Below are 17,160 nucleotides of genomic sequence, written 5' to 3'. Positions count from 1 at the left end.
CACCCGTTATCAATATCATTTAAACAACACAAAAGGTCATCAAAACAAGACACATACTAGTATAAAAAACATACTCCGTAAAAAGTATTAGATTCTCTACAAGTTATAATGTGACAACATTAAACACGTGTCAATATAATTCCAAATTTGGTAACATTAAGTTCAACATAGTGAGGCCATGACTCATGAGGCGGCATTGTATTTGTCCTGTCTTTTCCCAAAAAAAGCATATATAGTGGACAAATATAATGAACGCACCAACTATCCACTTAACATTGTTTTTTTTTTTGGTACAACATTATCAAATTTGTATCACATTAACACTACCTCATTTTCTCACCATATCCTAACATCAATGGCATCCATATCTAAAGAAGTAAAACTAGAGTTCCCAGGGCTCATCCGAGTCTTCGAAGACGACTCGGTTGAGCGCCTGTTTGGGTCACCCTATGTCCCTCCTACACCCCAAGACCCCGAAACCGGGGTCTCATCGAAAGACGTGACAATCTCCCCTAACACAAACCTCTTAGCAAGACTCTACATTGCTAACAAATTCATCACTTATAATAATAATGATCAAAATCTCCCCATTCCCATCTTAGTCTACTTCCATGGAGGCGGCTTCTGTCTCGAATCCGCCTTCTCAAGCCTCGACCACCGTTACATGAACATCCTAGCCTCAGAGGCTCAAATACTAATAGTCTCAGTCGAGTACAGACTTGCACCTGAACACCCTCTTCCAGCAGCCTATGAAGACTGCTGGACTGCCCTCAACTGGACCGCCTCGCTCTCAGACCCGTGGTTAGCTAACCACGGAGACCTCGAGGCGGTCTTCATAGGAGGGGACAGTGCAGGAGGAAACATAGTCCATAACATAGCCATGAGGGCTGGTAACGAGAGCTTACACCGCGATATTAAGATCTTAGGAGCTTTCTTTTCTCACCCTTACTTCTTAGACAAGAAAGGTGATCCTCGCCTTGAGACGGCTTACAAGATATGGGACTTCGTGTATCCGAATGCACCGGGTGGTTCGGATAGTCATATGATCAACCCTACGGGTGTAGGAGCCCCGAGCTTGAACGCGCTCGGGTGTAGTCGAGTGCTTGTGGTTGTGGCGGAGAAGGATGAGCTGAAAGATGGTGCAGTAAAGTACTATGATGCGGTCAAAAAGAGTGGATTTGAAGGGATAATAGAGTTGTTTGAAGTAAAAGGAGAAGGTCATTGTTTTCATGCATTTAATCCTGATTCTGAGAATGCTAAGCTTCTTTTCAAACGTCTTGCTACGTTTCTTCGCAAGTGATTTTTATTCGATTTTGTTTATCAAATTGATTAACTAGTTCCTCAAGCTTAAATTAATCTTTTATGTCGAAATAAGTTGTAACTTTTTATTTATTTTTTTTATATTATTGTTGCTACTTATATTTTTTTAGCTTCTGAATAATTGATACAATATTTTTTTAGCTTCTCAATAATTGATACAAATCTTAAATGAGTTATTGTAAATTTGAGCCTTTTTACAAGCCTTTTCGAGTTTAACTCAGTAGTTTGAGGTGATCAAAGTTGACTTGGTCTGGCCCGACTCGGCTTGATTTTGGGCGGGTTTTGGGCAGAAATTTTCGACCCGAAATCAAGTTGGGTCTGGCCCAAAAAATTAATTTTTTTTGGCGCATTTGGGAATGCATTTTTAATTTATGCATATTTAGTTGATTTTTAGACCGGGTTCGAAATTAGCTCGAAAAGCCAGCATGACCCGATCATTTTGGGCTGGATTGGGTACAAAAATTCCGGCCCGACCCGAGAAGTGGGCTCAATTTTTTAGCTTCGGCCCAACCCGTCCAATAATCATTTCTAACTCCGTTTTTAACTTTTGAATCGTGAATAAGTTCAAGAATACTCCTAACTTCTTGAGTATACCCAAAGTATCAAAAAAATCCTTCTTGTGTTACAACATTGTTGCCAAGTTAAGCTTGTACTCCCTTTGTTTGGCTATTTTCCTTTATTCGCCTAAGATATATATAGGTCCTATTTGGCAATAGTAGCGGTAGCGGGTCGCTCGAGTAGCTAGCGGGTAGCTGTTAAGGTAATGAGTAGCGGTTGATTAGTAGTGGGTAGCTTAGAAGTTAGCTGTCAAAGTAACAGTTGATAGTATGAGTGTTTGGCAAAAGTAGCAGTTACAATATCAAAATATATCAAAATTTATATAAATATTGTTTTAAAAGTAATAAAAATCTGTCAAACGCTACCCGCTACTTCTATACGCTACTATTTTTAACGTTTGAAAAAAGCTATCTAAACGCTACGTACCTCTATCGCTAACTGCTACTAAAATCACTACCTTACCAAACACTCTCAAATTTTTTCTAGTAGTGTTTTGACTGGTCAAAACGCTAATCGCTACCTCAAACGCTACCACCAAACAGGGCCATAGGCCACATAGCGCCCTTAGCTTGTCTTAAGTGTGTTGTGATCGTAGGCATAAAGTGCTATTGTACCTAGCTAGAATTCAAGTACAATTATTTCTGTATAGTGATCGAATACACCCAATTATATGTAAGAAATCATACAAACTCGAGGAGTAGGGAAGTAATTAGTAATTACAGAGGAATTTTTATTTGCAACAAAGTCATGATTAGTTAGTACGTACATCAGTCACCCCCCAATACATGTTGGTGAGGCTTGCTAGCTAGCTTGCGGTCGTTGCATATCTATCATGATCAACTCCTTGCATTCGTTCCACCAATGCCTTAATCTATGCAACAACAAATATAAAACAATGTTTTGAGTTTTTTTTTTTTTTTTTTTTTTTTTTTTTTTTTTTTTTTTTGCTAAAAGATAGAGCAAGCTAGGGGACTTACCAAAGTGTGAGCGATAATTAGTTCTCCAATGAACTACCATTGAATGCATGCAACTAACTGTAAGTTCAACAGGATTATTGTTAGCAAAATTATCAAAGTTTAGCGTAGAAAATTATGTTAACTAGAACAAATGCATACTCTTTAGTCTTTACCTTATGATTTTTATTGTTGCGACTAGTTTAAATATTGTGTGTTACATTTGTATGTCAACAAATTAAAGGGAGTATATGAGAATAAACTTTTATCGAGTTGTAAGTTAAATGACATAGTTGGACCAAATTATCATTAACAAAAACTTAGTTGTGTTTATGGAAAAAACAGAACATGATAACAAGAGGTTGGCTCGAAAATGGCTAGCCTGAAAACTTACATAGAGCTGTCAAGAAGGTATAGCATGTTGTTTGATGTTGTTGGCTATCTTCCTTTTTTCGATAAATCATTGTGTGGGTTATATTTTTCTTGCATTTGGGACAACACAGATCAATTCCATCTCGTTCCAGAGTTTCCTTGAATGCTTTTGGGCTAAAATCTGCATGTTTGAAAGTTTTATCAGCAAAAGCATATTTCAGACCTTCAGTAATAGTTAATTGTTCTATCATAAACCACTAGTTAACTTGTTAGAGTATTTTATCTTATTAAGGTATAAGATAAATTTCGGGACATCCCAAAATAGTATAGTGAGTGATAAAATTTGGACGGAGTTCTTGCATGTTAGAGTTTACTACCAAAATCCGAGGAAGACATGTGTATGCGTACCTTGTTCATCAGAAAAGCTTCCGACTCCCTTGTCTTGGACTTCAACACTAACATCTAAATGCAGGCATACATATATCAAAATTAGTACAATTTAAAGGACTAACAAAATTTCCCACAATTTAATTTGAATATACCTTGTTTTTTGTCATGTTCAATGTCCAAGACTTCATCTTTGGCACTATCATTCATATGATAGCTATCAACACTTGCATCTTTAGTGGCATCGGCTTCACTCTTGCTGTCTTCTACTAGCAAATCTGCTACATACAGTACATACATACATACATCAATTTATTACTATAGATCAGCTAATGTGTTTTGTCTAGGTATCTTCACAACACATTTGCACAAGTAGTCCAAACCTTGTTTACTGTCAGATATTTGAAGACCTTTGTCCTCAACTTCACCTTGGACACTATCATCCATATTATGGCTAATAATATTTACATCTTCAGTTCCATTGTCTTCGCTTTTGCTATCTTCAATGACACTCAAATCTACATATACATATATTTACTTTAATTAGTCTGGTCTACTTTTAAGGTGTTTATGAGAATCTTCAGAATATTCATACTTCCATACCCTGTTCTCTTTCCTGGACTTCATTTTTGACACTAGAATCCATAAAATTCTCAAGGGTATACTCATCTGTAGCTGTGTTATCTTCTTTTTTGCCATCTTCTGAACATAGACCTACATATATTTTGTTTAGACTAGTTTTTAGAGGTTTATGAGAGTATTAACAATTGTACATGTTTGCTTGTTACCTTGCTCATTGTCGGTTTTTACATCTCCATTTCCCTCGATTTTATCTTCAACATTAGCATCAATAACACCTTTCCTTTCACTTTTGCTGTCATCTGAATACATGTAGCAACATATATGATAATACAAATCACTTTAGACTAGTTTTTAGAGGTTCATAAGAATCTTAACAATTGTATATATTTGCTTATTACCTTGCTCATTGTCAGATAATTTTGCTTGTCCATCCCCCTCGATTTCATCTTCAACATTCGCATCCTTATTGCTTGTAAGAACAGCATCTTTGGCTCCTCCACTTTCACTTTTGCTACCATCTGAAGAAATACCAACAAATATAGGGTGACTCCTAATTAAGAACTACTCAAAGACACCATTATTGTTTTTCTCTATCTATATATTAACACTAATTGCATTTACATAATTCCTTAAATCATGTAGTCCATGATAGAAAAAGAGCTTGTTCTTAGATTGAAATTGCTTTTATTCTGCATCATCAACTTTGCTTCTGTATGCAATGCAGCTAATTTTGAGCTCGAATTAAATGACAGAACTATAGCACACCAAGTTTGTCATACTTACTCGTACTTTGTATAGAATCAAAATCTTCTGTACATGTTTGTTTATCCTCAGCTTCATTATAAACAAGAAGATTATCCAAATTAATAACAGCAGCAGGACTAGAATCTTCAGCTCCATCATCACCTATGCTTTTGCCGTCTTCTGATTGAAAACCTGTATTGTATATGAACATGTCTTTCATCCAGGGTTTTACACGCGCCAACTTTTCAATCCATAGTTGACATCTTTACAAGAATCACAACACATTAGCATAATTGCAGTGATTTGAATACCTTGCTTATTGTCAGAGTTTCCCTGATCCTTGTCCTCAACTTCGTCTTTGACACTATCATCCACATAATTACTAACAATACTCACATCTTTCGTACCATTACCTTCGCTTCTGCTGTCTTCTACATCATCCAAACCTACATACACAATATCTTCTTCTTCAGCTCCTCCACTTTCGCTTTTGCTATCTTCTGAAAACATGCCCATATCATCTGTATAAGTTTGGGAATCCTGCTCATTGTTGAAATCTGCATGTAATTCATCTTCTGCTTCATCGTCAGAATCACTAACAGCAGCATGATTGGAAGCTTCAGCACCATCATCACCTCTGCTTTCGCCGTCTTCAGATGACAAATCTGCATATTTGAACAAGTCTTTCATCCAGAGATCTACACATAATATACTCTTCAATCCATTGTGTTTTAAATCACTTTGAAGATTAAATCTTCTCAGAAATGAGACTTTACCAGTATTTCATAAGGGCTTATCTTTTAAGTCCAATTTACCATTTTAATTGTAGGGATCTATGGAAAAACTTGGTTCGAGGGTAGTTCGATTTCCTATGTTACTCGGACTCCTCATTTCACCTCACATACCGGTGTCGGACCCTCGACTCTAGGACATGGGTATGACACCTGGACACTTCACTTTTAGTTCAAAATCATGTAATTTTTTCACAAAATAGCTGAGTCAGACGCTTGGACACGTACCCATGTTGTACCCGAGTCCAAGTAACATAATCGATTTCTTTGCCTTAGTGTTAGCACATATTTACAAGATTTACATGATCACCATTAGCTTATTGAACTAATGGTTAGGCATTTAGGCTGATGTTAGTCATGTATCCTGCCATATTCTGAGATCTGGTAGAATTACTAACCAAAACTAGCAGAACAATATTAAAAAGTTTCAATAATGAATAACAGCATATAAACATTGATTCCTATAACCTTAGCTAAAGGAGATATGGCTAAAAAATTTTACCAAACTAATGTATACATACTGCTAATGTAACCAACTAGTCAAACCAGCTTATACAAAGTTACAAACTGTTAATTGTTAACCAACGAACACATCATATAGACATTGTTTCCTATATATCCTTGCATTATTTTATTGAAGCCTATTAGCAGACTATATTTTTCTTAAACTATCTACACTCCCTACCTTTGCAATTATTACGAAACAGAAGGGGTACTCCCTACAATAAATTAATAGTTTTTTTTTTTTTTTAATTTTAGGAATGACTAGACATAGTTGTGACGCATTTAATTACTGACGCATTTATAAATTTCCACAACTTTAATTACTGACGCATTTATAAATTTCGATTTTATTATACGTGGAATATGTTTTTCACTATCCCCTTGTGTGAACCAGTACCATGGCCCATGGTCCCCATGACCTTTAGGCTTTAATCTTTAGCTTGGTTGCCTAAAATATTCCTTTTTTCTCTCGTATTTACTATTCTACTCCAACCATGTGCACTAATCTTTCCCATCATTATCACCCCAACAGAACCATCTAGTATCTCAGTATTATTTACTCTTATGTATGGACTAGCATAATAAAAACAAATTAAATATCACCGCACATTAAAAAAATATTAAAATTAACATTTAAAATAATAATAAAATAAATTAAATTAAATTAATTAAAAAAAATCTTCTAAAAATTAAATTCATTCATGTCTTTCTCACTCTCACCCGTTGACCTCCATGGATGCATTTCTCTTTCTTCCTCAACATTTGATGGTGTGAACTTACATTTTTTGTTGAATCAAATACTTTCTATAACAAATACTCGAATTCTCTCTAGTTACTCGACTATTCAATTACTAGAGAATATAACATATTCACAATTACGTACCCTTTTAATTTTCTCTAGTTACTCGACCATTCAATTACTAGAGAACATAGCATATTCACAAATACGTACCCTTTAAATTCTCTCTAGTTACTCGACCATTCAATTACTAAAGAAAGTCTTATATTCCGTAATAACAACATTTGAATTCTCTCTAGTTACTCGACCATCTAGTTATTAAAGAAGATTGTACATTCCCGAATAACATTTAAATTCTCTCTAGTTACTCGACCATCTAGTTATTAAAGAAGACTGTACATTCCCGAATAACATTTAAATTCTCTCTAGTTACTCGACCATCTAGTTAATAAAGAAAATTGCTACTCGTAAAAACATAAAAGTCGTACGTACCTAGAGTTGCATCACTCAACTTGTGGTCAAGATCTCGATCGTATCGTCTTCTAACAAAAGTTGGTACATGTTTCAGAACTTTGTATTCGTACATTGGCAATGGACGAACATCTTTTCCAATATTCATTTTTGTTTTTTTTTTTTTTTTTTTTGTGGAAGAATGGAAAATACGAAGTAGTGAAAAATATGAGGACAATTATAGTTGATGAAAACTAGCACTAAAGAAAAGAAGATTGAATATTGTTGTTTTTAAGTCGGTAAAATTAAGTATGAACAAACTCGAGCCACGCACCCAACACCGCGTGATAGGAGGGACTAAATGCCATTTTTACATAGTACAATCGACATACTAGTATATAAATATAGAAGTATAATTTACATACTCATATACGAAGTAAATGACATTTTTTGTTGTTTTTTTTAAGTCGGCATATTTATTTTTATCATCTTTGTACAAAATATAATTCTTTTTTTAATTGTGTTATATACTTATGAGTAAAATAAAAATTATTTGGTTGACGGACTTCCCGTCTTGTACTGTTTAAGTAGCTTCTTCAAGCTTTTCTTCAAAAAAAAATATAATATTTGAAAAGATGCATTTAAAACGAATCTAACAAGAGATTGATAGTCGATTATTAGCCCTTACCCTTGTTATTAAAGAGGGTCAGTCTTCATGTCCTAGGCTCCTAGCTTCATATCTTGTTACTCGTATTGATCTAAGTCATCTAACAATTTTGATTTACAAAGAAACATAGACAAACAAATATGGTTATAGATTATGTAGCCTCTTTGAGATATGTAACGAAGTCACATAGCTTGTTCGGATAAGCAAATTCCTTTTTCTTTGTTTTGAGCAATCACGTCTTGAGAGAAAACGCACCTAATAAGAATAAGAAAACGCACCTAATATTACTCGTGTATAATCATAGGTTTGACACTTGGAACCCTACAGTGTTTTAGTGGTGAAGTCTGACACTCTGACCTAAACCATTACCAGTAAAGGAGTGAATTATATCATCCTAACTTAAGGATGAAGTGACGGGAGTCCAGTGGACAACAAGCCTGAAGAGGTTTCAAAGATTGCAACAATCATGTACAAATGTACAATCTTCACCACAAATTCAATCTGAATTGTGGAGCTATTTTTAGGAAAAAAAAATATACAAGAGTGCATCTATGATTTAGATTATTTCCAAACATTTATGATGAAGGATAGAGAATAAGTATTAAAATAATCGAAAACTAGTCAATCAGAAGTAGAATTAAAGTTGCACAAATTATAATAATAGATTAGATACCAAATGAATTGCATAAAGTAATAAAACATTCCATTTAAGGACAAATATATATCCCTATAATTCTTTCAAGAAAAAGTAATTCAGCCAAAAAAAGCATAAAACTAATACAATGGTCACATCTCTGAACAAAACTTCGGCCTAAGTACACAAATTCTCTACTTGGGCTCAAACTAAACCAGCATCATTACTGTCCCAATAGTCACTTAAAATATCTAAAACACTTTAATACATCTGGCCGAAACTGATGTTCTCCATTTGCATAATATCCTAATCATCGAAGGTTGTCTTTTTTCCTGCATTCATCAGAGTAAAAAAAAAATCAGATTAAACACTAACAGTTGCTAAATTAACGCAGAACACGATTCAGAAGGATTTATGTAAATGCTAGGAGAATTTTATTTGCAATTTTTAAGCAATAACCGATTTTTTACTAATCATCCTCTTCTCACTCTTTCTATGACTTCATGGTTTGAAGAGTTACCTGAGGCAGATGCAGTAATGCTGAACCCACCACGACCACCACGTCCTCTACCACCACGACCACCACTATCTCTACCACCACGACCACCGCCTCCAAACCTTCCTCCGCCACGTCTGTCACCAAACCTTCCACCGCCACCATCTCTGCCACCTCTTCTCCCACCACCTCTTCCACCACTTCCAAATCCACCACCACTTCCAAATCCTCCACTCCCAAACTCACGGGGTTCTCTTGGCTTACCCTCTTGAACATTCAAGTAACAACCTCCAAGTTCAGATCCATTTAAGTCAAAAGCTTTGTTAAATGCATCGCTGTCTGCAAAATCAATATAAGCCACACTGCAGAGCACAAGAAAATACAGTTAGAAAGGAAACATGTTTGCCAGGTATGTAAAGAATGGTACAAAAAAAAAAGCAGGCAGCAACACATGAAACAAAATTGGATAAAAATAATCACCAGAAAATTTTAGCATGGAAAATAGTCTTAAACAGGACACAATCATGGAATAATATTCAATAAGAAGTAACCTGGAAGTCAGCAATAAACCCATATGAAGATAACTATGCCGGGAGGTAACAGATATGCATGATAAGTTGATAAGAACTTGACATCCATGAAATATGTGGTAGAAACATACTATCACATTCTCATGTACTATATAAGCCTCATCAAGTGTATGCTGTGAAAAAAGGAGAATTGAGTAGTACTAAAGCAAATGCATCACAACCTCAACTCAGGTTATAATTCCAATCACCAACCCCCATAGTATTAAAAAAAAAAAATGGTCCAATGAAAGCAAAGAAGGGTGCAAGGAGAGATGCCTAAGGCTGATAATTTGGTTCTTTGACAAAAGCAAAATACCATACACTAAGCACATATCAGAGAATGAGAAAGACAGGGTTGCCTTATAGTGAATAGAGTATAAAAATGATTCTCAATACGTATAACCAAAAGAACACTGGATGTCTTCAGTAAAAGTGTAAAACAAAGCAGAAAAAAGATTCTTAGCGCATACCCCTTGAGACATTGATTTTCACGATCTTGTGGGATAGAACATCTTGTAATCTCTCCACACGAACCAAAGAGTTCTTTCAAGGAACCCCTCATCTGCAAGTGGACAGTAAAAACAATCAAAAACAGCTGACATACAATAAGAAAGACGGAAACAAAAGGAGAACAATGATACCTCATCCTCATCAGCAGAAGTATCGAATCCCTTTACAAATATTGTAAGGTTCTGGCCACCACCCTTCTGGAAAGAAGAGTTCTCTCTAACAAAACAAAAGAAATAAAAATTATTAATTAAAAACACATGTATATTAAAAGTAAAGATTAAGAATAAAAACAAACATAACAATACATACCGTGTGCCGGGAGTGTATGCACCTCTCTCACGAGCTAAGTCAAGCCTCACTGGGCGACCTAATAATTCCTGGCCGTTCAATTCTAGAGCCTGGAAAAAAATATATTGTTAGCAAAGTAAATGCAGCTTACTAGATTAATTTAGAGAGTTGAAAGTACCATACTACCACAGTGAGGAATATGCATAGCTATAACACCTTTAGAAATTGGTATAATAAAGTTTAACCAGAAAAAAGAATAACCAATCTTCTAATATACAAGTATAAAAAGTAAAGGATTACATCTAATATATTGCAATAAATTACATTTGTATTTATAGCAGATAACCAACAGCCAACAGCCATAGCATAGTAGATATAATACAGAAAAGGCCATCATATAGCAACATAGAGTCAATTAACAGCAATCTGTTGGAGACTCACCTTTTGAGCAGCTTCTGCTGTTTCAAACTCAATGTGGCCATAGCCCTTGAATCTACCTTCAGGTTCAGAGGCAAATCTAACATCTACAATCTCTCCTGCGCTCTTGAAAAAATCTCGCCTGTAAACAGCAATATGATGTAAGGAAAAATTAACTAAGCAATACACTAGTAATCTTGAAATAAAAGAAGAATACATACACATTCTGATCCTCAATATCAAATGAAAGATTCCCAGCAAACAGCGTCTTAGATCCTGTAGCTTGAACTTGTGGGGTTGCAGGTGTCTTAGGCTGAGAAAAGAAATTAACAATCAGGCCACAGTTACAACTACAGAAGGATTTAGCCCATTGCTGGATGATATTAGATAAAGAACAATGTACTTACTGTTTTCAAGGAAGACTTTGTTTCTTCAGCATCAACCATTTCTACATCAGTGTCCTGCAAGCAAACAAAGCAATTTAAATGAGATAATTCGACCAATTAACACACTTTATTACAACAGACAAGAAATTTTCAAATGGCATACTAAATACGAAAGCGGCAGTACGGGTTATACAATCACAATTGGCTAACTACAAAAAATCATGCAATAGAAACTATTATCATTTCCATGCCATTTCCCTTATCATCTTGTCATCACAGACAAACAATAGTGGATTCTTGTCATTTCAAACTGTTGGGAGAGGTAGTGGAAGCAAGACCTAGATCATTACCTTCTTTGGGGTCTTCTGAGGCTTATCATCTTCACTCTCCTCGTCACTGTCTTCGTCACTCTCATCAGAATCTGAGCTTTCAGTTTTCTTGGATGCGACTGTCTGTTATACAGAAGCATATGAACACTATGAATACAATAATGATGGCTTTTTATTAAAAAGGCATTAAATATTGGTAGCAGCGCTTTACCTTCTGGGCAGGTACATCATCAGAGCTCTCCTCCTCACTGCTACTACTATCTTTCTTAGCTTCTTTAGCACCGTTCACAGCACTTGTAGCCTGCAAAAGTATATGTTAACTTAAGGTTCCAGTTGAAACAGGATCCAACACTAATACCAATGCTGAATCAGAGAACTAAAGAACAACCATCACAATACACATACCCTCGGGGAATCTTTAAAAAGCTTAAATTAACAATAATCATAAAACGAACACTACTGTGTATTTAGACTCTTCTAGCAGCAAGAAATAATTGACAATGCAATGTGAAAAAACTCCGTAAAATAGATAAATTGAGTACAATAGCCATCTATTTTACAATCAATTATACCTTTTTAGCTTTAGGCTCATCGTCACTCTCTTCAGAGCTCTCATCAGAACTGTCATCAGAGCTCTCAGATTCTTTGGCTGGTGTTTTCACATTGCTAACAGTCTTGGCAGGAACTACTTTCTGCAGTAACATAAATTTATTGAAATTGTGAGCGAGAATTGAACCTTTCCAACTTAATACAGTTTATAAATTCACAAGGCAAGCATTAAAAAATAAAAGTTCATTAGTACTCATACTAATTAAAACTATTATTGTATACCTTCTCATCCTCGGAATCACTCTCTTCATCTGAGTCATCATCACTGCTTTCCTCAGTTGATTCAGCAGGCTTAGCCTTAGAAAGAGAACCATTCTTTGCTGCGGGCACTGCTTTAGGTTTGGCAGCAGGTTTAACATCCTCCTTAAATGTTACAACCATAAAATACAAAGTCAGCAGCAGCGTTAATAAAACTGGTTTGCCACCATATGGCTACACAATCAAGTGCCTACCTCATCCTCGGAGGAAGAATCGTCGCTGTCATCAGAGGAATCATTTTTCTTGGAACCATTCACAGCAGGTACAGTTTTCTTTGGTGCAGGTTCATCCTGTAAACATAACCAACATAAGTATTAGCTATGACTAAAATTTCCATCTTTTATCAGTGATATTTCATCAACTACTTACAGTATCACTTCCGTCAGAATCTGAGGAATCTTCTGAGCTGCTCTCCTGCACGGCTTTCTTGACAACAGCAGGGGCTTTAGCTTGCGGTTTTTTCACAACAACCTAATGAATTATAAAATGTAAATTAGTTATACAACAATTGCAAAGTGTACATAAGTTAACCATACAATATATATATATATATGATCATCAATCTATACATAAACAAATATATAATGCAACAGCTGCACCTATCATACGAAATCTTTCATGCAAATTATCTTGAATGATAAAGATCAAGCTGCTGAAGACATAAGACACTTAAAAAACTACATACCACAAAGACATTGAAATCCAAAGCAATGTCATTAATCTCAACAATGCAACGAAACACAGTTCACAGGAAAAAGCCAACACATTTTCACCTACAAAACTATTAACTTTAAGAAAAATGTTGGTCCAAATAAAACCTATAAAACCAATACCCAATTAAATATTTTATCTAAATAATTTATACACAAACAAAAATATACACCTACCAATGATACTATACACTAAAAACATCCGCTAATTCGAAGTAATTGAATCATTTATTCTACCACCAAAAAAATCAAAATTTTGTTTTTTACCATCAAAAAATCAAATCCTTAAACTTGCAATTACAAATAAATACCTACTATGATTAAAACAATTATATAACAAGCGAAATATGTCAAGTACAAATCTTTATTCTTTATTTAATTCAAAAAAGAGGAGCATTCACCTCTTCCTCTGAATCAGAAGAATCTTCCTCGCTGCTGCTACTTTCAACTTTCTTAGGCTTCTTCTTCTCAGCAGCCTTCTGCTGAGCAATAACAGCCTCATTCTTCTCTATCTTCTGCTTCTTCGCACTCACAGCCTTCTCAATCGCCTCTTCTGCGCCTCTCTTACCTAAAACCCCAAAATCAAAAATCATTTCAATTCTCAGAATAATCCAAAGTTAAATTAAAAACCATAAAATTGATAAAATCAGTTCAATCTTTACGATAATCATCACAAATTAAAACAAAAACCAGACAATATAAGACAAAAAATTAAAACCTTAAAAAATCAAAATCGTTTCAATTCTTACAACAATCAACACAAATTACAACAAAAAAAATAAAAAAGTTAAATTAGAACCTTTCTTTCCAGAAGGAACGACAGCAGCAGGAGCTGCATCAACCTGAAACACGAAAAACAACAACACATTAATCCCATTCAAATCAAAAACAATAAAATTAGGGTTTACAGAGGTTACAAAGAGAGAAGAAGACGAACTTTGGTAGCGGATTTCTTGCTAGACTTGCCCATAGTAGGAGAAGAAAAGAGAGGCTTGAAACGAAATTAGGGTTTAAGAGAGGAGAGAGAAAGACGCTGCAAAACCCTAAAATGAAAGGGTTTTACGGCAGAAAAGAGAGATGGAAATGAGGAAGAAAGAGAAAGAGAGGTTTTATAAGAGAGAAAATAAAAAGGATATTTTGGTAAAGAGGAAAAAGAAGGCGGAAGGAGATTAGGGTTTTACGATTGAGATATTTTTGGGGGGGTTTTTGCCGTTTTGGGTTTGTTGTAGTCAAGTAATTGACCTAATCGCTTGCTATGCTATGCGTCCACGTGCTATTCATCATATTGTATCAAGGATTCAAGATGAATGAATTGATTAGCCACTAGAGGCAGAGGACTCGTCGATGATTATAAGGATCGATAAGGATTTGTTCACATTTGTTGAATTGAGCAAAATTGAATTGATTATAGCTGAACTAAAAAGAGGTTAAATGAATATTTTATGAGAGAAGGAAATTAGGAGCTGGATTGAACTGATTGGAGTTAAAATAAACTGAAATTAAGCTGAAGTGGAAAGGCCCTAACTACATATTAATTTTAGAGGTGTCAATTTAGATATTCGGGTCAAGTTTAATTAGGTTAGAGGTATCGAATTGGGTATCTAGATCAGGCATAGTGAAGTCTCTAGTAAGGTTGAGTCTATTATTTTTATTAAAATAAAATAAAAAAAAGACAGGTTGGGTCTATTTTAAAGTTGAGTCATACTAAATTATTATGTCACACGAATCAAAACCTAAATCGGCTTTTTTTTTAATCGAACGGGTCGGATTATTTTTTTTCCACCTATTAAATTTCTCGTTTTTTTTTTTTTATATAAGTAACTACATTTAGGATATTTTTTAAGATAATGGTTTTTTGCTTTTCATTTGAAATAGCGTGTTTTGTCTAAAATTTCTAATCTGGTTTATTTTCATCTGCATGTTTCTTATCTAAATTTATTGTGGTGTGATTTCAATATTTAATTTGACAAAAAAATTACCTTAGTGCTTGAGTACAATGTTGGTGTGACTATAAGCAAAGCTAGGGTGAGAATGGAAAGACATTACTCGCTCATAACATTTTTAACGTGTAAATGAATCCTATATATTATGATAATATCACGAAGGCAACTGACAATCGCAATTTCTACCCTACTCCTGGAGTATCGTGAGCATGATACTCCAGGGTCAAACGACGTCGTTCTGTTATCCCTTCCATCTTCTCTGTTTTCCCCTTTTTCTTCCGCTATACTTTGTTTCCTGTATTTTCTTTCAATTTCTGTGAATTTCTTCTCCCTTGTTTTCCTCTTTTTCTTCATGCTATTCTTTTTTTCCGCTATTTTCTTTTAATTTTTGTGAATCCAATCAATTTTTTTATTCCAATTGTAATTTCTGAAAATTAAAAACGGCACTAATTTAAAATAGAATAACAGAAGATACAATTTATTTGAATATCACATGTTTAAAACAAAATAACAATAGACTTTAAATAGAATAACATCAATTTGTGTATGAAGTAACTCAAAGTTCGACCTAAAATAACACATAACTTGATAACGGAATAACTTAAACTTCTATTGAAAATAACATGAGATATTAAAAAAAAATAACAACTTAACTCAAAGGTTAAGTAGAATAATAAAGGATACATTAAAATAACAAAACAACACAAAGTTAGGATTTCGTTAAAATAACACATGATAAAAATAAAATAACATTACGCTTAAAACAAAATATATCATTTAAATTATGAAACAAATTAAAAAAATTATGTTTTAGAAGAGCGTTAAATAATTCCGTCAAAACAAATCTACTTTCAAAGACTAAAACAACACATGATGATCAACCCAAAATAACATTAGATTTCAAGTAGAATAACATTATATATTGAGCAAAATAAAATCATTTTAAAGAATGACAGTAACAAATTAAAACACATTTTAGAAATATAGATCTGACTTCACAATCAAAATAACATAATATGCAATGCTGAATAACATAAGCCTAGAAACAAAATTGATCAAAATAACAAGAACTTATCTATAATTTTTGTTTTTAAATATACTTTCATCTAGTTTTTCATTATCATTTAATTGGTTTGCCATACTTGCTTGTCTTAATTGCAAATTTCATGTTATAATTGTACAATTGCAAAATACTTTTTAAATAATTAAACAAATACTTACTTCCCTTGATATGCATTTCGATAATTTATGTTGTTTTTGGACATGATCTTGAAGTTGAATATGACCTTTAATGGACAAGAAATTTGCAGGACTAGTTCAAATGGAGAGAGAAAGTAAAGATAGTGGAGAAGAAATGAAATGATTTGATATTTTTTCATCCACCTTTACAAATGTATGGAGTTAGTTTCATGTTATTTGCTTTTCCTAAGTTGTTATTTTGTCAAATTTAGCCTTACATGCTTTAATTTCGTTAATTGGGTTTTTATCCCATTTATTAGATTGGGCTGGGCCCTAGAGTACAATACTAGGTACTCCAGGAGTACCTAATACTAATTGACTAACAATTGTGTGTAGTCTAATCTATGAAATGATTGATTCAGGTTTTTATTGCAATATGTGTTACTACATCAACTCAATCTATCTTTTGACTCCCAGAAAATTTTTAAGATTTAGTATTCCAATGGTGATCAATTTTTGTGACGTTGGTTTGATATTAATCATATGCAACGAAAAGTATATTTGATATGTATGGTTTTGATTTTCACTTATAGGTCTCGTTCACTTCACCTTATTTTTGCTAAACTGAAATTATTTATACTAAACTAAAAATATTTTTACTGATTTTCTGTTATATTTCTTCTTTAAACTTACTGATTTTTATTGAACAGAAATTATTTTTTCTAATTTTTTGTTATATTTATTCTTTAAACTTACTGATTTTTA

The 17,160-nt window shown here is 34.0% G+C and overlaps 2 protein-coding genes and 1 pseudogene across 5 annotated transcripts; 1 reads left to right on the top strand and 2 right to left on the bottom strand.

Annotated features, from left to right (window-relative positions):
* Window positions 1-355: 355 nt before the first annotated feature.
* On the top strand, window positions 356-1,602 carry LOC145559344 (2-hydroxyisoflavanone dehydratase pseudogene; annotated as a pseudogene).
* An 879-nt stretch (window positions 1,603-2,481) lies between these two features.
* LOC145559343 (uncharacterized) lies at window positions 2,482-7,787 on the bottom strand. 4 transcript variants are annotated; one of them, XM_081620769.1, is made up of 12 exons: window positions 7,443-7,787; window positions 5,228-5,581; window positions 4,962-5,108; window positions 4,571-4,690; window positions 4,379-4,471; window positions 4,194-4,304; window positions 3,974-4,108; window positions 3,746-3,871; window positions 3,612-3,665; window positions 3,226-3,384; window positions 2,856-2,912; window positions 2,482-2,749 (listed from the first exon to the last, which is right to left on the bottom strand). In XM_081620769.1, exons 1-12 carry the CDS (start codon window positions 7,567-7,569, stop codon window positions 2,745-2,747), a joined length of 1,488 nt encoding a protein of 495 aa, XP_081476895.1. In that variant the 5' UTR covers window positions 7,570-7,787; the 3' UTR covers window positions 2,482-2,744. The 4 variants fall into 4 exon arrangements, with proteins under 4 accessions (XP_081476895.1, XP_081476896.1, XP_081476893.1 ...); XM_081620770.1 differs by having other exon boundaries at window positions 4,194-4,292; window positions 4,956-5,108; window positions 7,443-7,785; XM_081620767.1 differs by having other exon boundaries at window positions 4,956-5,108; window positions 7,443-7,784.
* Window positions 7,788-8,710: 923 nt separating this feature from the next.
* LOC145558209 (uncharacterized) lies at window positions 8,711-14,367 on the bottom strand. The gene is made up of 17 exons (XM_081619362.1): window positions 14,211-14,367; window positions 14,073-14,115; window positions 13,675-13,841; window positions 12,933-13,034; window positions 12,758-12,853; window positions 12,528-12,668; window positions 12,269-12,388; window positions 11,908-11,997; window positions 11,718-11,819; window positions 11,389-11,442; window positions 11,203-11,294; window positions 11,006-11,123; window positions 10,586-10,674; window positions 10,408-10,492; window positions 10,237-10,328; window positions 9,222-9,559; window positions 8,711-9,033 (listed from the first exon to the last, which is right to left on the bottom strand). The coding sequence occupies exons 1-17, from the start codon at window positions 14,241-14,243 to the stop codon at window positions 9,008-9,010; spliced, it is 1,788 nt and encodes a 595-aa protein (XP_081475488.1). The 5' UTR covers window positions 14,244-14,367; the 3' UTR covers window positions 8,711-9,007.
* Window positions 14,368-17,160: the final 2,793 nt, after the last annotated feature.

The sequence above is a fragment of the Chenopodium album genome, chromosome 9 (genome assembly GCF_948465745.1).
Source record: "Chenopodium album chromosome 9, dcCheAlbu1.1, whole genome shotgun sequence".
In the NCBI taxonomy this organism is placed as follows: domain Eukaryota; kingdom Viridiplantae; phylum Streptophyta; class Magnoliopsida; order Caryophyllales; family Amaranthaceae; genus Chenopodium; species Chenopodium album.
The sequence above is the reverse complement of the archived record's forward strand: the minus strand, read 5'-3'. Positions and strand labels throughout refer to the sequence as shown.